Source organism: Pipistrellus hanaki (genome assembly GCF_964339955.1).
Source record: "Pipistrellus hanaki genome assembly, chromosome: 10".
Taxonomy (NCBI): Eukaryota; Metazoa; Chordata; class Mammalia; order Chiroptera; family Vespertilionidae; genus Pipistrellus; species Pipistrellus hanaki.
This window is the reverse complement of record NC_140512.1, coordinates 41,950,283-41,973,624: the sequence shown is the minus strand read 5'-3', so window position 1 is coordinate 41,973,624 and position 23,342 is coordinate 41,950,283. Positions and strand designations below refer to the sequence as shown.

General features: G+C 50.8%; 1 protein-coding gene across 1 annotated transcript; it reads right to left on the bottom strand.

Annotated features, from left to right (window-relative positions):
- Positions 1-1,190: 1,190 nt before the first annotated feature.
- Positions 1,191-22,151, bottom strand: PDIA4 (protein disulfide isomerase family A member 4). The gene is made up of 10 exons (XM_084896504.1): positions 21,798-22,151; positions 14,958-15,126; positions 13,152-13,357; positions 11,113-11,251; positions 9,742-9,947; positions 9,465-9,623; positions 6,368-6,519; positions 3,508-3,664; positions 3,007-3,240; positions 1,191-2,390 (listed from the first exon to the last, which is right to left on the bottom strand). The coding sequence occupies exons 1-10, from the start codon at positions 21,883-21,885 to the stop codon at positions 1,975-1,977; spliced, it is 1,926 nt and encodes a 641-aa protein (XP_084752630.1). The 5' UTR covers positions 21,886-22,151; the 3' UTR covers positions 1,191-1,974.
- Positions 22,152-23,342: the final 1,191 nt, after the last annotated feature.

The following is a 23,342-nucleotide window of genomic DNA, read 5'->3' as shown; positions in this document are numbered from 1 at the left end:
GCCTACATTCTGCAGTCAATACAGGGATCGCTTACTCAGTTAAGACTTCCCCAGAGAACCTTGTCTCCAGACTATATTTCAGAAGAGGGTGTATTTTTTATTTCTGCCAATGTGCCCATGCAATAATTCTCTTGGGAATCTTCGTAAAATGCAGATTCGGGTCAGCAGGTCTGCGGCCCAACCTTGAGGTTCTGCATTTCAGACAGACATCAGGGAGTGCGAGGTCACAGGTCCCTGGGCCTGAGAAGCCAGCCTCACTCCTCTGCTTTCCTGAGCTCAAGCCTTGCTCACCCCTGGGTCTCAGCTCCGTCACCTAAGACAGAGGGGCTTTCCTGAGGCCATGCCGTGCTTCCCTCCTGGTCAGTCTCCTCCTCACGGCTTTGCACACGTCGCAGATGTTTCCCCAACCAGACCCAGAGCTCCCGGGGAGAGGGGCTCCTGTTCTCCTGCGGGTGCTGGATAAAGAAGCCTCTCAGTTAAAGGCCATGAGCACCACACCCACATCTCCTCCTGTGAGCTTCTGGCACCGAGTCCCAGGGTGGGGGTGCTCCTTCTCCCGGTAGAAGAGGAAAGAGGACGCCGAGGAGGGCACAGACATCCTGTCCACTGGAGATCCTGAGAGCTGACCAGACACCACTTCCCACAGGCCCGTCCTTCTCAGCCAGACTCAACGTTAGAGCAGACCACTTAGAAAGGCCCACCTCGCTGCCCCTTCCAGGGCTGCTGGCTGCCCCCATCCCAACCATCATGCCAGTCACAGCCAAGAGCTTCCACCCCACCACCTCTGCTGCAGTCAAACCAGGAGCAGGTGGCAGGGCAGGGAGATGTAACATCCAGGGGCACAGCTTCGGAATGGGGCTCACACCACATGCAGACCCCCACCATCTTTGGAAGGGCTGGTCCGACATCCGGCCCGGGCCTATCCCCAAGCCCAGTCGCACAAGTGCTCGGCAGGTTCCTTGTCCTCCATCCTCATCCCCCATCCTGATGGATGTGTCACTGCTCACCTCCACACAGCCTAGAGCTGAGGCCACCGAAGCCCCACCCTGGGTCTCCGTGACCCCCCACTCGCCCGTGTTGAGGTGTTAAGATGGGAAAGCGCTCCCAGTCCACCCAGGTCGGGTCTCTCACCTTCAGCTCCACCGAGGCTCTGGGTGGAGCTGGTGCCCCTGACATAGTCATGCAGTTCATTTTCAATATTTCTTTTATTCCATCACAACAGCCTACCCAATCCTTACCATCCCCTAAAGTACCCGCCTGTGCCCTAGGCCACCTCTCCTCTGGCCACGGCCCTTCTGGAGAGTGGGTGGCCTCTCTCTCTGGGAGGAACCTCAGTTCCTGGCTCAGGGGCCCGGGGGCCCGGGAAGAGGGCCTTGTCCTGTGGTCCCGGGGGAAGGCGGACCCAGTCCCCTTTTGACTGCAGCCCGGCTCTGCTTGCCTGGACTGCGCAGCTCAGAGGTCGGGCCGAAGCTTGGTCCTTGGCAGGTTGCTTGGCGAGGGCTCTCGTAACAGGAAGAAACAGAAAATGAAAGCATTCCAACTAGTAATTCCTCAGATGACAACAAAATTAAGGGCAAAAATCAACATGATTTGGCAAGAGTTTTTAAAAATTTTAAATTAAAAAGAAAAAACATTCACACAGAAGAGATTTAACTTGTCTGCTTCGAAGAAATATATTAAAGAAAGTAGAAAGTTAAAAAAAAATCAACCTCCAAATAAGGATAAAAATAGATGTATCCTCTGTAAAAATCTGGGCAAATCTACTGAATCATTCATATCTATTCAGTATTCAGAGCATGAGGTGAAATATCTGAGTATAAAAAAATTTTAAAAATTAAAAAAAAACAACACAAAAAAACAGCAAAAAACTCGACACTGCCCTTGTGCTGGGCGGGGGGGCCAGGCGGATCGCTCGCCTCCGGCCGCCGGAAGCCACAGTGTGTCGGGTCCCTGCTGCCTTCCTGCCCTCAGAGCTTAAAGGTCTTCCCTGGTCCTGCTTGGCTTTGTGGCATGTTCGTCTATAAACTTGCTCAAGTGTTCCAGGTCTCTGTTTCCGTCCTCAAACTTAATTGGGTTCTTTTTGTCCCCGCTGGGCGCGAAGTAGATGGTGGGGAAGCCCTCGACCTTGTAGCGGTCGTGGGTGATGTCGTTGGCGGTGGCGTCCATCTTGGCGATGACCAGGTTCTTGTGGCTCTTGTACTTCTTGCCCAGGGAGGTGTACACGGGCTCCAGCTGCTTGCAGTGCCCGCACCAGGGCGCATAGAACTCGATGAGGACGTCCTTCTTGGGGTCCATCACGATGGACTCGAAGGTCTTGCCCACCACGATCTTGACGGGCCCCTTGTTGTTCTTGGGCACAGGCTGGGATTTGATAACCGGCTTCAGTTTTCCTGCGGAGGAAAGAAAGCAGGGGAGGGGTGTGAGTGATGAGAAGGCCCCGGCCCTGCCTGGACTGGGGAGGGCCTTGTCTCCAACAGCCCATCCTTCGGTTTCCGGTCTCCTCAAATCTACTTTCCCAGCCCCTGCAAAGGCCAGAGAGGGGGCAGGTGGCCCCACCCAGGCCTCTTGGGTCACTGGGTCCTGTCCAGGGAGGCGGTCACAGAGGGAGAGCCGGCTGCAAAGCCATGTGAGGAAAAGCACTGAGCAGGGCGGCAGACAGGGAACTACGAGGTCTGCCCATGACAGGCTGGCACTGTGGACGGGGCCATGGGCTCAACCAGACCAATAAAGACATGCATGTAATGCCTCATAGAAATTTCCACAAACACCAAAAGCCTGTTTTAATTAAGTAAGACTCTTTGACATTTCCTGCCATTTTTCCTATTACAAAATAATAATAATAATAATAATAATAAAAAGAAAGAAAGGGGTTTCTGTCTCCATCCTCCCTGAGGTACCCAGGGAACAAGTGATGGGATTGAAGAGCGCCCTCACCTGGTCGCCAGGTGCGCCCACAGCCCACCGAGGCTCACGCAGGGGAAGCCCGGCCACACGCAGCTCGCTCACCGTTTTTGAAAGCTTTGACGAACTCTCGGAGGGTGTCGGAGTCAAACTCCTCAGGCTCCATGGCAAACTTGCGCCCACCCTCGTCCAGGACGGCAGCACTGACGTCCTCGCCGCTCTCGCTGAGCCCCAGGTCCCGCACCTCCGTGGCAAAGTCGTCCTCGTCAGCCACGGCGAACGTGTACTCGGGGAAGTCCTTGGCCACCTCCAGCACCTTGCTCCGCCAGAACTGAGTAGCTGAAACAGGACGGAGGATGGTGAGCCTCAGAGATGAAGGTTAAGATTCTGCCCCTTCGATTCTAACAAGGCTTAAGCTTCCATCAGAGAGAAAAGCATTTCTGAAAAAGCCACCTCTGTGAACAAGGGACCTTGGTCGAAAGCTCAGCCAGCCCAGGAGGCCTGTGCCTGGTGGCGTTGGCCCCTGCCTGGAGCACAGGACAATGCCCTGAAGCCACAAAGCAGACACACTCCCGACCACCCGCGCACAAGGCCTGGGCACCTCACCCGCTCTGTAGTCAAAGCTGAAGTCCACGCTGTAGTAGACGACCACCAGGGGGCGGCGCGTGTAGCGCTTGGCGTCGTTGGAGGGCTTGCGGTGGCCCACTAGGGGCAAGGTGTGCTTCAGCACGAAGTCCTTGACGGCAGAGCCCTCCGGGGCGCCCTGCGAAAAGGGAGGGCAGGTGAGGGCCGGCCTGACAAAGGGGGGCTGACCTAGCACTCCCACCACTTGCTGCCGCTGTTAATGAGTAAAGACAGGAAGGAGCACGGGAAGAGGGGATCACTGAAGGTGAGATGCTCTGGCCTCACTCAAGCACTCCCCAGTAATGCTTTCTCTGGTGAACCTTGAGCTTGTGGGGCCACTGCAGAGGCCGTGGCCCTCTCCTCCGGATGGACAGTTGTTAACACGGCCAACTGAGCGGAGGGTCCGTCTTCCCCATCTGATCCTCACGACTGCCTGTCAGGACGTTTCAGACAGGACACAGCATGGAGGTGCAGAGGCCAAGTGCACCCAGCTGGTGAGTGGCCGCGATGGGCTTTGCGCTCCGCCTGGAGAAATCACCCCCGTGACTGCCCACTCCGAAGGACAGCGTGCTCTCAGGCAAGAGCATGGAGCCACAGCTGTGACTGCCCCGAGATGCAGCAGTGTGGAGACTCAGCGCAGACTGGCACCCAGGTACCTTCCAGGTAAGATGGAGCAGTGTGAGGCCCTGGCATTACACAGAACCTGTGCTCGGCTGGGCACAGCGGTAATCGCTTAGGGACACCGAGCCCAGGCTGTCAGAGGTGAAATGACTGTCCTGAGGGACGGGCAGTGTGTCCTGACACAGGGGCTCACACTGAGTGAGGATCAGAGCCAGGTGCTCTGGACACCAGACTCACAGGCACGCTGAGGGTGGGCACAGCCACCTCACGTTACAGATGAAGACCCCGAGGGGCAGGGAGGTTAAGCTGCTTGCCGAAGGTTGTACAGCTACAAGTGGAGGACGAACACCATACCTTCCCCCACAGCCGGAGTCCCACCTGGACAGGACAGTCAGGGCGGTGGCCCCTGCAGCCCTGAGGATGGGCAGGACTTGCCAAGTGAGAGGAAGAGCAGGAAGGAGCAGGGGACAAGGCAACGAGTCTTTGGTCTTAGGGTACCAGGAGGGTGGGAGGAAAGTAACAGAAAAGCAGGAGGGCGTCAGGGGTGTCACCCAGAAGGCAATCTCAAAAGTAAAGTGGCAGTGCCCTGGCCAGTGGGGCTCTGTTGGTTGGAGCATCATCCCATGCACAAGAAGCTCACAGGTTCGATTCCCCATCAGGGCACATACTTAGGTTGTGGGTTCAGTTCCCAGTTGGGGTATGTATGGGAGGCAACCAATTGATGTTTCTCTCTCCATCCCCTTCTCAAAAAATAATTAAAAAAAATTTTTTTTTTTTTAAAAAGCCCTAGCTGGTTTGACTCAGTGGATAGATAGAGCATTGGCTTGTGGACTGAAAGATCAATCCCGGGTTCAATTCTGGTCAAGAGCATATGCCCAGGTTGCAGACTGGATCCCCAATAGAGAGCATGCAGGAGGTAGCTAATCAATGATTGTCTTTTATCATTGATGCTTCTATCTCTCTCTCCCTCTCTGAAATCAATAAAAATATATTTAAAAAACACCACCTTGATGAGAGAGAGAGAGAGAGAGAGAGAGAGAGAGAGAGAGAGAGGCACACACAGACAGACAGTGACAGCAGGCGAACTTGCCGGAGTTGAGCACACACCCAGAGCTGAGCCTTATATGAATAATACCAATCCATTTAAAATTTAAAAATGCAGGCAAAAGACAAAAGTCAAGTGGCAGTGATATATACACCAGACTGGACTACGAGGATCTTAACCTCTGAGGTCAAGGGCCTCTTCAGGGGTCTGAGAAAGTTACAGACTCCTTTCCTGGGAACACGGACACCACACAGGTTGAGCCCAACTCCAGAGGTCACTGCTCCACGGTCATCAGGGCCCCCTTTGGACGTGAGACTTCCAGAGGAGCAATGGGAGTCCGAATCCGGGCTGTCTCCACGGCCCTGCTCCCCGTTCATAAAAAGACCAGCAGGGCACGGCTGCCCCTGCGGTACCCGTCCAGGGCACTCGGTCCCACAGCACATCCTCCAGGGCCCAGCGGAGCCCTCAGCCCAAGTGCAGAGGGCCATGGCCCCAGGGTGCAGCCTGGTCCAGGAAGAACACCTGCGTTCTCCCTCAGTTCTTCTAACTGGCCGTGGGACCCAGGGTGACACAGCTCACTTCGCTGCATCCAGTCTCTCTAGGAAAACAAAAGCTTCAGGTTCAAGATCAAAGGTCTCTTCCAAGCCTGAAGATCTGCTCCCTGGAGCACTCAGCCTGCTGAGCTGGGACCTCCCTCCCTTCTAGAGGTGAAGGTCACATCCTTCAGGAAGGTGGGGGTGGGGGAAATAGAGGAAAGAAAGGCCAAATCCACAAGCTACACTGCACAGTTTCACAAAGTGAACAGAGAGGCCTGCCATTGCCCCCAGGCAGCTATTCTGGCCTGGAACAAGGCAGACACACAGGCCGGAGCCTCAGTGGGGGGCACCTATGGGAAGCTGATGCCAGGAGGTCTGAGTGGAGTGAGAGGTGGACCTCCCTCTGCTAGGAGCCAGGGCTCTGCACCTGCCGGGCATGTGAGAGCTGCCTGGGTCCCTCGTGTAACTCCTGACCAGGAACCTTCCTGCTGGCTGTGCTCCAGGGCCCAGAGCCTTCGGTGGAGGGAAATCTCCATCCTTCAAAACCCCTGAGGTGGCACCACCAGGATCCTCATGCCAATAGCACGCCCAGGGGCTGGCACCTCAGAGGGGCCATCGAGGCCTGAGCGCCCTCACCCACCTGGATGTCCATCATGTTGCTCTTGGGCTCATATTTGGATTGGAATTTCTCAGGCTGCATCATGACCAACTTCCCTGGGGAGACTTTCAAGAACTTTGCAATTTCAGTGTTGAAAGTGTGGTGGAATTTGTAATCTTCTCTCAGGTTGTTAGCTGAAAAATGAACCAAATGATAAATATGATAAATACACAATTCATTAAATTGCTTAAACAATCAAGTTTTGCCCAACCAGTTTGGCTCAGTGGATAGGGCATTGGCCTGCGGACTCAAGGGTGCCAGGTTTGATTCTGGTCAAAGGCATGTACCTTGGTTGCCAGCACATCCCCAGTGGGGGGTGTGCAGGAGGCAGCCAATTGATGTTTCTCTCTCATCAATGTTTCTCTCTCTCTCCTTTTCCCTTCCTCTCTGTAAAAAAAAAAAAAAAAATCAATAAAATATATTTAAAAAAACAAAACACACACACACACACACACACACAAAGAATCAAGTTTTAACACATTACCCACATCAACCAAAGCAAAGGCCCAGAAAATAGTGTAATGACCACCCAAGTTCTGTGTGGACAGCACCTCAAGCTTAAAGGTTGGATTTTGAAACTTGGTACAGGCTTATACCTTAAAATTTGTATCTCAGAATTTATTTTAAAAACTTAACAAACTGAATGTTAACAGAAAAACTTAGAGCTCATCTGTCAGGTGTTCCGGTTGACTCCAATTGATCACAGAGGTGACGGTGAGCATCATGCACTACTGTGCGCACATGGTGAGCTTGCACACGCAGCACCTTCCGGGGGCGTAATCTCTCCTCAATGTGTGTGTAGGGGACCCTATTGGTGTCCTAAATGTGTCTCTCTCTCTCTCTCTCTCTCTCTCTCTCTCTCTCTCTCTATATATATATATATATATATATATACACACACACTGTATTTAAATCTTGTCAAACTCACAAGATTAAACCCTGCTGTCTGAATACTTTAGGGGCTGGCCAACTTTTTCCAGAAAAGACCAGACAGTGAATGCCTGTGCTTTGGGGGCCACATTGCCACAACCACTCCATTCTGGGCTCACGTGTGAAAACAGCTGGACAATGTGTGAACTAGTGAGTGCAACAGCGTTCCAATAAAACCACAAATCCAGGCGAGGCCTCTTTGTCAGCCCTGCCCTCAATCTGGGTGACCAGACCTCAGTCCCTCTGCTCTGTCCTGGCTGAGGAACCTAGACACCCCCCACCCCACCTAAGGCACCTAGCACATCACATGACTTGGGGGAGGCAGGGAGGCAGCTTGGAGATGCCATAGCTCTCAGAATCAGACAAAGCCAGATTCAAATCACAATTGTGCAGCCTGCCAAAGGTGTGACGCCAGACCTGCTCATTGTGCACCTGCCCAAGCCTCGGTTCATCCTCTGTAGAAACAGGAGTCCACCGCGTAGATCACTGTGAGCACCAGGAGGCAGCTCACCCACATCCACTCGCAGGCTAGTCTCCCACCCTGTTCTAAGCCCCCCGGTGCCCCAGATATTGGCAGTTGGCCGTGAGCAAAGAGACAAAATTGCCTCAAGAATTTGGTTAGCCGCCCCCATACTCAGACCTCCTTCTCCCATTATCCAGACTGCCCTGCATCCCTAGAGCTGCCTAGCTCCTTCCACGCAGCCCAGTGAACAGGAATGGGCAGCACAGAAAGCCCAGTGACTCTCCCCTCTGCCTGCAGCCTAACCAGGCCGAGCCCGTGAGGCACATCTGTCTGACTTGCAGTGTGGGGCCTGGACTGGCAGCGTGGGCAGCACCTAGCCCACCCACCAGCCAGCCTACTGCCCCAGGCCTGAAGGATCACAGACACCACATCCCTCCCCGCAGCATGTGCGCGTGCACACACACACACACACACACACACACACAAATGTGACTTGGGTCTAGGGTTCCCTGTGCAAGTTTCTTTCTGATTATTTAGGAGTGGATGAGAGGGTTACCTAATCAATGAAGACCAAGGAGCATGAGGGGAATTTAGCTCTACTGTAAGTTGTACTCCATTAATCTGCATTTGACATGTGCCTGACTGTTACAGGAGTCAGCACATTGCAGCAGTGCATTTAAAGGATGACAATCAGTACTCTAAAGTAGGAAAACGAGCCCTTTTTGGTGTGAGTGCAGGGAGAGGGTAGAGCATATTCAGAAGGAAATGATGGGGTTGGAGAAGATCCTGAGTGTCCCTGAATAAACCAACTTTCATTCACAACCTAAGGGCCATCCTGGATGGCACGTACACCTGCCCCCGGGCAGGAGCCAGACGTGGGCAGACAACTGTGCCCACCCCCACAAAACACTACTACTGACAGCTGGTCATAATAATTTCACTTCTCACATTAGCAAGACTAGTACCTATGGGTGCTTATTACCAGGCACTTGCTGGCACTCTGTCTACATTATAACAGTTAAGGTAACAACCTTCAAAGTAGGAAAGGTCACCATGGTGGATAAGAGAACACCAGGTTGATCAGATCACACTGCCTGCAGTCAGCCAAGTGCTAACAATGGGCAGAGCCAGGACTCAAATCCAGGTCTGATTCCCTCACTTTCTGGTGAAGAGCCACCCTTGCAGCTGAAACCGGTTTGGCTCAATGGATAGAGCGTCGGCTTGGGGACTGAAGGGTCTCGGGTTCGATTCTTGTCAAGGGTATGTACCTTGGTTGCAGGCATATCCCCAGTAGGGGGTGTGCAAGAGGAAGCTAATCAATGACTCTCTCTCATCGATGTTTTTAACTCTCTCTCTCCCTCCCTTCCTCTCTGTACAAAATCAATAAATTAAAAAAAAAAAGAAGAGCCACCCCTTGCAGAGAGGCTAGCTTTGGTAAGAGGGTCCTGGAAGGGAGGTAGACAATGAACTTGGATGAACTTCACTGTGTCCTCACTCACTCTCCATGCATAATTAAAGGCAACAGAGAACTAACCTCCAAAGCTGACCTGTGGGAAAGCTAAGCCTGCTCCCATAGATGCTAATGCAATCCATCAAGCCATCCCCTAGATCGACGGCCAGGGCAGTTACGCAAAGGCAGCCCGCTCCCCGGTGGCGGTCTGTCCAGTGCAGAGGGCCACTACTCACCAGCATCCTGGTACAGCTGGTAGGCCGGGTCACTCTCTGCCTTGAAGACTCCGATGATGACGACATCATCTCCATCCTTCAGGAACTCTTGGACCTGCTTCAGGGCCAAAATCTCCTTGGAGGGCGGCCCGGACTGCTCAATCATGTAGTCCACGATCCCTGGGAGCAGAGCACCTGCCTGAGGAGGGGCTGGGGCTCCAGGGCGCTCTGCCCACCACCCACATTCACCAGGGAGCTTCCCCACCCCGATGAGCTTGGAGAAGGAAGTGGTCCCTACCGTATTTCTCCCTTGGGCCATTGTATTCAAAAGGCTTTCCTTTGCGGAAGATCTTCAGGGTGGGATAGCCGGAGACACCGAACCGCTTGGCCAGGTCTGTTTCTGCGATGGCGTCGACCTTTGCCAGAGGGATTGGGGGAGAGCGTTTGCTCAGCTCCTTGGCGGCCTTCTCGTACTCAGGGGCCAGCTTCTTGCAGTGCCCACACCTGCCAGAGCAAGCCAGTTCGGTCAGGGGCCTGTTCCGGTATGGACACAGCCTCCCAGTTACACTATGTGCAAAACCCAGCCTTCATTCCTGAGCAACTCAGTGAGATCCAGCCGACCTCTGAATGTCTCCAGGTGAGGGCGCTGAGCCAGGCCCCTCAGAGCCAGCTCGACATGGCTTCCTCCGTGGCATACACACATGAACACACAGATGCGTGCGTGCGTGCGCACACGCGCACACGCACACACACACACACACACACACACACACACACACACACCAGAGTGCAACTATGACATGGAGTTAAGATGTGGGAAAGGCCAAGACAATGTCCCAGGAAGGGAGATTTGGGTCAGGTAGGGACACAAATCAGGGGCGGCTTCTTACAGGATGTGACAGTTGAGCTGGGACATGAGGGACGAATAGGAAGTGGACAGGAGCCGATAAAGGTGGGTGAGGGGAGGGGACACCAGGCAGGAAAGGTGTGGTAACCCTGAAGCTCTAGCATGAGAAGGGAACACATGTTGAGTGTGCAGCAAGGCTGAGGGTCATCTTCCAAGATTCACTTTGGAACCAATAGCCATGAGCAGAGACAAAGACAGATACAACTCTCAGGAGGGAGACAGCGAGGCAGGGATGACAAACTGCAATAGGTAGAGCAAGGCCACCAGATGCCACCCCCACCTTCACCTCTGCTCTTTCCTCTCTCCCAGCTGGTGAACTTCCACGCACAGCACTCCATCCCCCTACCAGAGGTGAAATATGTCACGGCTCTCAGTGCCTAGAGAGCCACACGCTATCAAAATGCTTTCACATGTGCTTCCTCAGAGATGCTCTCTGGTCAGGGTAGGTGTGGGGTGACGAACATAAGCATGGGCCAGGTGCTCAGCCATGTCCTCCAGCCGTGAGGGACCCGGGAAGCCCTTTCATGTGGGTCATGTGGGCTTCCCCCATACCCTAGGCTGATGTTCAGCCTCATCATACCCCCAGGAAGTCTGTAAAAGGCCACCCCTTTCCGGGACACTTAGCAGCTCCATGTCGCCCTTGGTGCAAGGTGGGGATGCTGCCCTCAGGCCATCTCTGCCACCCGCCCAGTGCTGGCAGGGTACCCAATACAGGATGGGCCTAATGAATCTCTGAATGACATGAGACCAACGTTATCTTACCAGGGGGCATAAAACTCCACCAGAATGATGTCTGCGTCGTTTACCACTTCATCGAAGTTATCGTTGGTCAGCACAAGTGTGACTTCTGGTGGAGGCGTCCAATTGGGCTGGGAGATCTCTTTGACCTTGGCAATAATTTCTAAAAGAAACCCAAGACTGAGCACAGGCAGATTTCCCAAAGCCAGTCTGACAAATGAGACTCTATCCTTATCAGACTACAGTACTAACTGCAAGTTAACACTGAGAAGTCACCTCCCAGGGCTGGTCAACAGTTTTGGGGACATCCCCTTAACATGTACACGCCCAGCACGAACACTTTACGGCCTCACAAAACATTGAGGAAAACGGAGAGCAGCGGCTCCCAAATGCTCGGGCTGCACTGGCATCACCTGTGATGAAGGGAACCTTGAGACCCAGTCCCAGTGACTTCCTCTCCTTGATGTAGAATCCAGGTCCGACAAGGGGAAGGCACTTGTCTAGGACACAGGGCTATTGCATGACTAAGACCTAAACCTTATCCAGTGCTATTAGCCCCAGGAATGAACAATGGAGCATGGGTGTTTATTAAATCAATTAAAAGAGCCCTAGCCCGTTTGGCTCAGTGGATAAAGCGTTGGCCTGCGGACTCAAGGGTCCCAGGTTCAATTCCAGTCAAGGGCATGTGCCTTGGTTGCGGGCACATCCCCAGTGGAGGGTGTGCAGGAGGCAGCTGATTGATGCTTCTCTCTCATCGATGTTTCTGATTCTCTCTCTCCCTTTCTCTCTGTAAAAATTCAATAAAATATAAAGAAAAAATAATAAATCGATTAAAAGAGATATGCCCTTCCTAAAGGGTACCATGATTTTATTTGTTCATTCGTGTAATAAAATTTATTTAGTGCCTAATGTGAACAGGCAGGGATCCCCAGGCCTGGTTTAAGAGACCCTCCTGGCTTCCCCCCGCCATGGTTCCCAATGTGCGGTCTGGGCCTGAGGCCTCAGCAACCCCTGGGAAATGCAAATTATTAAGCCTGACCTGAAACTTACTGAGTCAGGGAACTATGGCGATGGGGCTCTGTGTCTGTCTTAAATGATCGCCCCTCCCGTTTTGGTGATTCTGATACAAGATGAACACTGAGAACCACTGCTCTAGGACAGTGATTTTCAAACTCTGTCATCTCATGGCACACAGAGACTAATTACTGAAATGCTGCAGCATACCAAAAAATATAGTTTTTGCTGCTCTGATAAAAAAAAAAAAGGCAATATTTTGATTCATTTACACAGGACAGTTATTGTTGTGTTGCATGTTGTCATAATCTATCTCTTGTATCATTTCTTGTAAAAAAAAAATTTCTGCCCTAGCTGGTTTGGCTCAGTGGATAGAGTGTCCCAGTTCAACTTTGGTCAAGGGCATGTACCTTGGTTGCAGGCTCAATCTCCAGCCCTGGTCAGGGCACACGCAAGAGACAACCAATCGAGGTATATCTCAATCAACGTTTCTCTCTGTCTCTACCCTTCCCTTCCACTCTCTCAAAAAAAGTCAATGGGAAAAATATCCGTGGGTGAGGATTAACAAAACAAAAAAATTTCAATTACAGTTAATCTTATGTCATTAATTAACACATCTACCCCAGATCTTGTTTCATGGTCTGAAATTGGAAGATACCACTCCCACCCAGGTACAAGTTTATTTTGATCTTGGTTAGCTCAAATATACCAGAAAGGATCACTCCCAGAAGCTGGTGCTCTGAGGGGTCACTCCCAGTCCTCCCAACTTGTCTTCCTTACTTTTTTATTTTTACTGATTTCAGAGAGGAAAGGAGAGGGAGAGATAGACACAGCAATGATGAGAATCACTGATTGGCTGCCTCCTGCACGCCCCCTACTGGGGATCGAGCTCGAAACCCAGGCATGTGCCCTTGACTGGAATTGAATCTGGGACCCTGCAGTTCACAGGCTGACACTATGTAGCGAGTCAAACCAACTGGGACTTGTCTTCCTTCCTATTACTCAAAATCTCCTCCCTGGCTTCCTCCTGCAGCTCAGGTGCCACTCACCGTCCTGGGTCCTGGAACCTTCGTAGTCAACAGCCTGCCCCTTCTTCAGGATCTTTATAGTGGGGTAGCCGCTCACATCAAACCTGCTGGCCAGCGCTGACTCTGAGGTTGCATCAATCTTAGCGACAGGAATGGGAGGGTCGTTCTCCTTCAAGGTACTGGCAATTTTTTCATATTCTGGAGCAAACTGCTTGCAATGTCCACACCTAAGAAGGTTTGGGGAAAGATGAGCAAGTTGATTGTACCTCTGGAAGCTTAACTCCAGCAATGCACACAAAATTGGGGCATTAGGGCAGGGAAAATCTGCAGTCAAGAGGAGACACACGGAATATCCTGGGGAGGCCAAGCTGGCTGGAAGTCAAACAGATCAATTTTCAGCTTCCAGCTCTGCTTTAGGTACAGACTGTCAATATATCTAAACCTTATATTTTCATTTATAAGGTTCTCAAAATTTGGTCCAGAGACCCCTTGCAAGAGGCCTATGAGTGAAACTCTTTACATAAACATTTTTTGTTGTTTTCACTCATTCTCTCAGAAGTATATTGTGGAATTTTCCACTGACTGACAATGGTAACGGCATTTGGATGTTATCATGCAATGGGTTACTGTTACTTAAAAATGAGTACTTTTTATTTGTTTATTTTAAAATATGTTTTTATTAACTTTAAGAGAAAGTGGGATGGAGAAGAACAGAGAAATAAAAGCATTGATGAGAAAGAAATATCCTGCGCGCCTCCCACTGTAATCCAGCCTACAACCCAGGCCTGTGCCCTGACCGTGAGTCGAACCGTGCCCTCTTGGGTCTATGCTCAACCACTGAACCACATCAGCTGGGTAAAAATGAGTAACTTTTAAATTTCTGTTTTAATTCCTAATATGGTAAATATGATAAACATGACCCACATGAAAACTATTTGGGGGTCCTCAAATTTTAAGTGCTAAGGGAATCATTCCCAAGACTAATGTTTGAGCACTGCCTTGGCTGGGTAGGTCAGCTGGTTAGAGAATCATCCCAATACACCAAGGTTGCCTGTGGGTTTGATTCCCAGTCAGGGCACATGCAAGAATCAACAGATGAATGCATAAATAAGTGAAACAACAAATCAATGTGGTTTTTTTTCTTTCTCAAATAAATAAATAAAAATTTAAAAATCAGTTTGAGAACTGCTGATCTATAAAATAGGATTAAAACCTCACAGACCTGTTCATAGAACTGTTGAAATTTTTATACAAAATACCTATACTATACTCGAACACCAAGCACTGGACACACATGTACATTTTGACTATTATGTTTCCAAAGTGAACCGAGGAGGGTGGGTAACAGAGGAAAGAAGAGATTATGAGATAACAGAAGAGAGATGGGTGGAGGCATACAAGATTGGTAACATGCTGCACTGTGAGGGTGAAAGACAGGAAAGGGAGTGGGCACCTTCTCTGCCTTTCCCGGGGCTGTCAGGCCTACACATGGGAGCCGGCAGGAGGGAGGGAGGCGGCCTTGACATGGCTCAGATGTCTGTCACCAACACAGGTTTCCATGTCATCAGAGTTTGTTAAACACCCACCCCTCCCCACCTTCCCTGGCTGTAACTATCAGGGGACAGATTCATATCTGAAACCGCTGGGGACTACATTCTGTAAGGGCTGGCTCATGGGATGTGCGGTGCAAACTGGCAGAATTCGGAGGTCCTGGTGATCCTGAACCAAGGGCTGGCATTCCTGCACCCAGCCACTCCTGCCAGGGTCAAGCACGGGAGCAGAGCAATCTCACACCCACCCTAAAGAAACCAGGATGTGGGTCCTTACCATGGAGCGTAGAACTCCAGCAGCACCGTGTCTTTGTCAGCCACAAAGTTATCAAAGTTTACGTCATTTAGGACTAAGACACCATTTTCTTCCTTAACTTCCAAGTCATCTTCTTCCTCTTCCTCCTCTTCCTCATCTTCCTCTTCAATAGCTTCTTCTTTATTAGAATCTGAACAGGAAATATCCAGAATGGTTAGAAAACTGGTGACTCTCCTCTTTAAAATGTTTCCTAGAAACCCAAATCCTTCAAAATGTGTTGAGAGTCCAGAGTAGTCTCTGGGAACTCCCACCAGATGGGGTGGTGACATCATGACTTTCCACCCCAGAAATTCTGCTCTGAGTTTGCATACGGGGTGGCTGCTTAAGATTTAATTTAAAGGGAGGCCATCCTATATAATAAAAGCGTAATATGCAAATCGACCAAACAGCCGAACAATGGAATGACCATTGGGATGACACCTGGGACCACGCTATGACACCTACTAGCGCCAAGCCAGCCCAGGCGGATGCAATGTGATTGGCTGGGGCCTGGCCATGACCCCATGATGGCCCCGCAGAGGGAGACCCAGGCCCAGGATGGAGGGAAGCCTGGGACCTAGGTGCTGGAAGGAAGCCAGTGCTGGCAGTGGGGGGAAGGAAGGTCTACTCTTGCACGAATTTTGTGCATCAGGCCTCTAGTAGTTAAGTAAAATGCCCGAAAACCAGACCTAGAGAGGAGAATCCAAGATGGCTGCTCGGGTAGGCACCTAGCCGCAGCCGCACACAACAATTTCAATAAAATACAACTAAAATATAAAATGGACATTACCCAGAACTACAGGAAAGTCAACTGACTGGAAATTCTACAACGAGAAGCAAGGAGAAAACCAGAAGGAAGCGCGGAGGAGCTGTAAAAGCCCAAGGTACAGAGACACGCGGCGCGCAGAGAGGACGGAGCCGGAGAGGAGGGAGGCCGAGTGCCTGGCTGGCGTTCCCTAGCGGGAAGGAGATAAACACTCCGACTGTGCTGGGCCCCCGACTGCTCTGAACCCCCGTTTTAGGCCAGACCCTGGGGACCCAGGCTCATCCAGAGGGAGCTGGGCTGTAAGGCGGTACCCGGGGAAGCGGCGAAAGGAGGTCCCAGAGGCGCGCACCCAGCGTGCAGAGAAGGGACGGCTGGCTGTGCCACAGGACTACCCTGGCGGGAAGGAGACAGGGGCTCCAGACTGCTCTGAACGCCACCTCCAACTCCACTTCCAACTGAACTGAACCCCAGTTTCGGGCCCATTGCGGGAGAGCTTACACTGTTTGGTAGCAGGCGAAAATCGAGGGCACCTTTCTCTCAGAGGTGCTTGCAACAAGTACTGAAGGACCCTGAGTCTCAGGAGTCGCATAGGGCGGGGCTGACGGAAGCCAAGGCTGTAGGCTCCACCCTTAAACCCCGCCCCATCAGGAAAGCTGCCTGCGAAAATGCCTAAACCAAATAGATCACAAACGAAAGAAATGGAGGACAAAAAGCGACTGGATATAGAGTTCAAAACCACACTTATAAGATTTTTCAAGAGACTCCTAGAAAAGGCCGATAAAATAAATGAGACCTATGAGGATATGAAAAGGGATCAACAAGAAATGATAAGGGATCAACAAGAAATAAAGAATACATTGTCTGAAATAATAAATATTATACAGAGTCCTAAAAACAGAATAGAAGATCGCAAGAATCAAGTCAAAGATTTGGAACATAAAGAGCCAGAAGACACTCCTCTGCAGAAGCTAGAAGGCAAGAGAATCCAGAAAATTGAAGATAATGTAAGAAACCTCTGGGACAACTTCAAACGATCCAACATCAGAATCATGGGGGTCCCAGAAGATGAGAGAGAGCAAGATATCGAAAACATACTGAAAGAAATAGTGACAGAAAACTTCCCCCACCTGGGGAAAGAATTGGACTTACAAGTCCAGGAAGCACACAGAACTCCAAATAAGAGGAATCCAAAGAGGACCACACCAAGACAAATCATAATTAAGATTCCAAGAGCAAAGGACAAAGAGAGAATATTAAAAGCAGCAAGAGCTAAGCAGGTGGTTACCTATAAAGGAGCACCTATACGATTGTCAGCTGATTTCTCAACAGAAACCATGCAGGCCAGACGGGAATGGCAAGAAATATTCAAGGTGATGAATAGCAAGAACCTACAGCCAAAAATACTCTACCCAGCAAAGCTATCACTCAGAATCAAAGGTCAGATAAAGAGCTTCACTAATAAAAAAAAGCTAAAGGAGTTCATCACCGCCAAACCAGAATTATATGAATTGCTGAAGGGGGTTCTTTCAGAAGAGAAAGTAAAGATAAAAATTATGAACAACAAATACGTAACTATCAACAAGTGAATCTAAAAACCAAGGAAATTTAAAAAAAAATCTGATGAACAATATTAACTGTTGAATATAATAGAATCAGAGGTATGGAAGGGGAGTGAACTGATGATTCTTGGGGAAAAGGGGAGAGGGGAATGTGGGAAGAGACTGAACATAAACTGTGCACCTATGGAAGAGGACAATGGGGAGTGGGGAAAGGGCAGAGGGTGGGGTGGGAAGGGGGGGGGAAAGGAACACTTGTAATAATATGAACAATAAAAATTTATTAAAAAAAAAAAAAAAAAAAAAGAAAACCAGACCTAGAAGTTAAAGTCTAAATACCCCAGCTGGACCGCCCCCATTCTCAGAGGTAGCACCCCTTGCTCTGCACGCCTCCCACCTGAATAGAGACCCCAACATCAGCCCCCTGCTGTTCTGTACTGAGATCTAACTCACTATCCCTCAGCAACCCCCTGCAGTCTCTCTAGCCCATGGCTCCTCTGCTTTGCCTTTTAGGAACACCTCATTTTAGGGTTTTTTCTAGTTTGTGCTCCAGGGCATTAACTTTCACCTACGTGCTTCCAGCCTAGAACACAGAATCCAAGTACATCTCATTTCAAGGTTCAGTTAACTTTTTTGCCGAACTACAGATACAAATTGGCATTGTGGGACCAATCGCAGTTCTTATTATTCAGGTTCTCCAGCTTCAGTCACACCAGCAAGTGCACTTGAATCAAGCACGAGGGCTTCATTAACTCTGAAGCCATAACATTTCAAGGGGCCAATTATTTGTGTTTGGAGATGCATCCCAGGAGATAAACCAAGATGGACAGTTTCCAAGTCTGGTGCTGAGGATGAGATCAAAGCATGAAACCTTCCTTTGTTTGAAAATACAAACCAAGCAGAATCCCCTGTTTCTTGGGACAAGTTCCCTCCCCTGTCTTCAGCTTTCCTCCTAGCCCACACCTTGCACTCTGGACCACAGCTCTGCAACATCCCTTCCCCTAGCCACCTTATCACCCCCCTCCTCCACGGCAGGAGCTCTGTGGGGTGGACAGACCTGCAGGGCCCAAGGCCCCCAGCACTGTCATCAGGCAGCACCAAGAAGATCGAGGCTTCCTAGATGTGAAGGGGACCAGAACACAGGGGAAGACATCTTTTGCAAGTCCTACCCAAAATGACCTGCAGGAGGGGGCTTGATACGGGGTGCTCTGCTTCAGCTGGGGTGCCACCTCGGAGGCACCACACACCCTGGCCAGGATCGGGGAGCTCACGTGGGCTGGATGACCTGCTGTGGGCAGTGAGGTAGGGCTTGTGGGCCATGCATATAGACTCTCACTGCCTGGCTGCTCTGCCCAGTCAGACCTACTTGCAGAGCATCAAATTAACTTGCAGGCAAACGGAAAGACTGGAGGAAGGTCGAAAGAAAGCACTGGGAACCTAGTCTGCTCTTCAAGCTAGGAAATACAGCTAAGGAGGAAAGAGGGACTTGGTAATCTGCTCAACTCTCAGGGATAAGGTGAATTTTACAAAAAGGAAAAGCAAAGATGCTCCCTGCCTATGCTGGCCCCGAAGGGTCTGTGAGCACTAGTGACGGGGCTCTCGTGATTAAACGGGCACGTATCCATGAGTTACTGTGGGCCAGAGTTAGGTGAACTCCTTTCTTGGATTTTATTTTATTTATTTATATATTTTATTGATTTTTTACAGAGAGGAAGAGAGAGGGATAGAGAGTTAGAAACATCAATGAGAGAGAATCATCGATCTGTTGCTCTATCCACTGAGCCAAACCGGGTTTTGGCTCCTTTCTTGAATTTTAAAAATATGCTTTCCATTCCTCCCCAACTCACAAACAAAGGACTGATTCCCCTGCACTTTGAGAAGGTGCTGGCTCTGTATTTCCACCAACTAGAAACCCACATTTCCCCGCAAAAAAAGTATCTACTTTTTAGTGGGGAGACCACTCTTCATTGGGCTTCACTTTTAAGCCCAATGGATAAAAATACGCCCAAAGCCTTCTAGCACCTCTGGCAGCATGCCATCCTCAGGCCTGGAGCGATGCAGCCTCAATAAGTGCTGAGCCCAGGTGGCGAGGCCACGCCTACACTGGGCCCCTCCTCTAACCAGGTCACTGCAGCGCCTGTCCACTCCCACCAGCACATGTGGTCATAAGAATGGGTCCCTGCCCGGCCGGGATGCTAGCAGCTCCTTGCAGGATGTCCTCATCACTTCCTCAGCGGGCTGCTTCCAATCCCCACTACAGATGTCCCTGTAACAGGTGGATAAACTCTGCCATGAGGTCAATACTGAGTGGTTTATATGAAACATGAAAAAGAGAAACTTGTTATCAGATGTAACATTCTAGCTGCTATGGTTGAGAGGACTGTGCTGAGCTCTTAAACATTCCCTCACTCTTAGAGGAAAACACATTCCATGCACTCGCAGACGAAGAAACTGAGGCACAGAGAGCCCAGGTCACCTGCCCAAGGATCACAGAGCTACTCAGTGCTGGCTCCTGACCTACTGCTGTACTATATTGTCACATTAGATTTCCTTCTCAATAAGCCTAAAGGTTTACGATTACTTCTCAGGAATGAAAAGAGAGAGGCGGCTGAAGAGTTCTTTAATGCTTGTGATTTCAACTTAAAATCTAAACTTAAAATTTCAACTTAAAATCCCAAATAAAAGCAGGCATCAAAATATCTTCATTCTGATAGCTGGAAGGACGTAAAAGAGTAGAAGTGACGTCTAATTTGAGACATGAGCCGCAAACTGAGGCTTAAGTCATCAAGCTCCGTTAGTGACTGTATTTTGGCGGGGGTGGGGTGGGGGCATCTAGAACCCAGACACCACTGCGCTGTTTGCATCTAAAATGTAGGAAAAGCACACAAAACTGAAAACCCTGCAGACCTGGAATATCTGGGGAGGAGGAAAGTGTGGCCCCAAAATAAATCCACAGGACAAGTTATCTGTGAAAGTGAAGGGCCAGGGATCCCCATAGGGATGGGCGAGAGTCCAGATGAGGGCTAGAAGCTCCACTCCACCCCAGAGGATGCCCTGGGAACCTGCCTTGGCCATGACAACTCCAAAGGCAACTGCTTCCCAAGCCTCCACTGCATTAGGGACCTGCGACCCAAATGATAAACGTACTGGTCATCAGTAGCCCTTGGTGTCCAAACGATTTGCTTTTTAGCTACATACATTCCAAAAAGTACCCTCCGTCCTCAAACTTCAACGCACCTCCCCAAGTTAATGCTATGAGTCCACGAAGAACGGGTTTAAAATGCAGCTCCCAGCCCTCACCCCAACTTCCGCTTTGGTGTATTTTTGGGGCTCTGTATTTAAATAAGCACCAGGTGATTTGGATGAAGGTCCCAAGTCACACTTGTAAGGCCACGCTGCTACACAGTTCCTTTCGGCAGGTGTTTTTCACCGGGTGCTGGCTTTTACTTCCTTTTCTATTTGGGTAGAGATTCGTGATTCAGTGACCCCAGAGAAGTTACTCAATCTGTTTGAAAGAGTCTAAAGTTCACACTTCCTTACACACTAATCTTAGAAAATGGTGTTATTTATACTGGAACGAACTCACTAGGAAAAGAAAAAAAAACTAGTTGTGGGCAGAAAGACGAGAGGAAGAAAGCTGAGACCAGTAACGGGACGCCCTGTTCTCTAGGAGTAGCTCCCTTTGCTTGCATTGCACTTTCTAATTTTCAAAGTTCCCTTAGCCATGTGTTCTGAGCTCGCTGATTTCAAAGCAAACTGCAGGACCGATGACCAGTGGCTGCCTATCGTTCCCGCGAGAGGAGGTGTTTCATTCCTGGGCATGGGCCACAGGCCTCACCGTTGGCTCCCAGGCCCAGCGCGGTGACTGGCATACAGTAGGTGCAGAATAAATGTTCGCTGAGGGACTAGTACCTCCGGTTTTTAAAAAAAGATGCAAACCAAGCTATCCATTTCTCCCACCAACCAGAACAGAACCCTCAGATTACTTATTTCCAAATTTAAAGACATTAAAGAGAGAGAAGAAAAAAAAAAGTAAAATGCTTGCTGCCCACGACTCCTCGGGGCTCCCACTTGGGCCTTCACGCCCCGGCCTTCTCTGAATCCTGTTTGCAAAACATTGCCCCCCCTCTCCTCCACACTGTCCCTGGGCGTGTTCGCCTGGACAGTTTAAGCAATTCCCAAACTCCCCTTCACGGCAGCATGGACTTGGGGAAAGTCTGAGCAGAATCGGGACGAGGAAACCAATTGCAAAGAAGGCACTTTGCACCCCCCCCCACCCCTTCGGTCCAAGCCTCGGCGGCAGCCCCGACCGACCCCTTCCCCGCCCTGCCATCCCGGGACCCGTGCGATGCTGGCCACCCGCAACCGTCCCTTAGACTCCGGCTTGCCGGCGCCGGCGTCCGTCTCGGAGGGGCACCGCGCGGAACCCGCCGGGTTCCGGGTCGCACCCACCCCGGATCGCGCGCGAGACGCGCTCTTCAGCCCGCAGGCCCGGCTCACCTGCGTCCGGGCCCCCGGCGCTCGCCACGGCCAGCAGCTGCACCAGCGCCAGGAGGAGGACCAGCAGGCAGGCTCTCCGGAGCCTCATCGCGGCGGCGTGAGCGCGGGCTCCCAGCACAGGCAGCAGCTGAGCGGTCCCGGACCTGGGGCTCCGGCCTGGCGGGCGAGACGCGAGGGTCCAGAAGAAACTGCCCCCTCCCCGCCCACGGAGTCCTCGCGGGAGATTGGCTCGGGGCGCGAGCCGGCCAATCCCAGCGCGAACAGGGGCGCGGGCCGCGGGCGCCTCGCTGCGCGTCCCAGCTCCCGGCACCGCCCTCCACGCCCGCGCTCCGCCCCAGCCTCCTCCGCGCGCCGAGAGGGGGCTCCGGCGTTTAAAGCTCGGAGCCCTAACGTGAGGTGCCCCCTTCTGATTGGCTGCGCCGGGACCGCCAATCAGCAGCTGCCACTCGGTTTGCCGGGAGCGCACAGGCTTAGAGAGCGAGCGGGGGAGAACAAAGGCGGCCGGCAAGAGCCTGAGGGGCGTGGCCGTGCTACGCATCGCGGGGCTATTGGGCATCGGTGAGGTGGGCGGGGCCGTGCATGCTGGCGGGGCGGAGCTCCGGAGAGGCTGTTGTGCTTTGCAGGAAGAACACGTGTCCTTAGCAGAGCGGTGAAGAGCGTGAAGGCTGACTGTGCGACCTGCGGCGGTCCCCGGAGGCTAGGGATGTGTTCGGCGGAGGGGTCCGAACCAGTCTGCTGATGGGAAGAAGAAAACGAGACTCCCGAGTCGGTCCCATGCTCATGATCTTCTTGTGTTTTTTCTTCTCCTTGAGCAAATAAAAGCTTGCATTTCTTTCCTTGGCTTGGAGAGGGGATGAGCAGGTTTCTTTAATGCCTGAGTTTTAGTATGCCTGAAGAGTTATAGAAGACAGGAGAAAAAATAAAACACAAGAGTGCGAGAGAATTTTTCTGTGTATACAGATTATTCAGTGAGGAAGAAAGAAAGCCGGCCTTTCACACGCTTGAGTAATTAGAGGTTTTTTGTGTGTTTTTTTTTTTTTGTTTGTTTGTTTTGTTAATACTCATCCAAGAATATTTTTCTGTTGATTTTTTTTTTTTTTTTTTTTTTTTAGAGAGAAAGTTGGAGGGGGAGAGAGAGAAAGAGAGAGAAACATTGACTTATGGAAATCAAACCCAAGACCCTTTTGTGCCAGGGCTGATGTTCTAACCACTGAGCAGCGCTGGCCAGGGCAACAATAAGAGTTTTTAAACTTAATACATTCTTTTTGAGCTCCTGTGGACCTGATGGTTCCCCCTAATTTTTGTAGGGCAAAAAGACCTCAACACCAGAGTTTATACTAAGTGATTTATTAGAATGCTATGCATATAGAATGTAAAACAGTTAAATGTCTTTTTTTTTAACCCTTCACCCAAAGACATGCTTATTGATTTTAGAAGAGGAGGAGAAAGAGAGAGAGAAATATTGATCAGTTGCTTCCCATACTATCTGGGGGTCAAACCTGAAACCTGAGTATGTGACTTGACCAGGAATCAAACCTAGGAGCT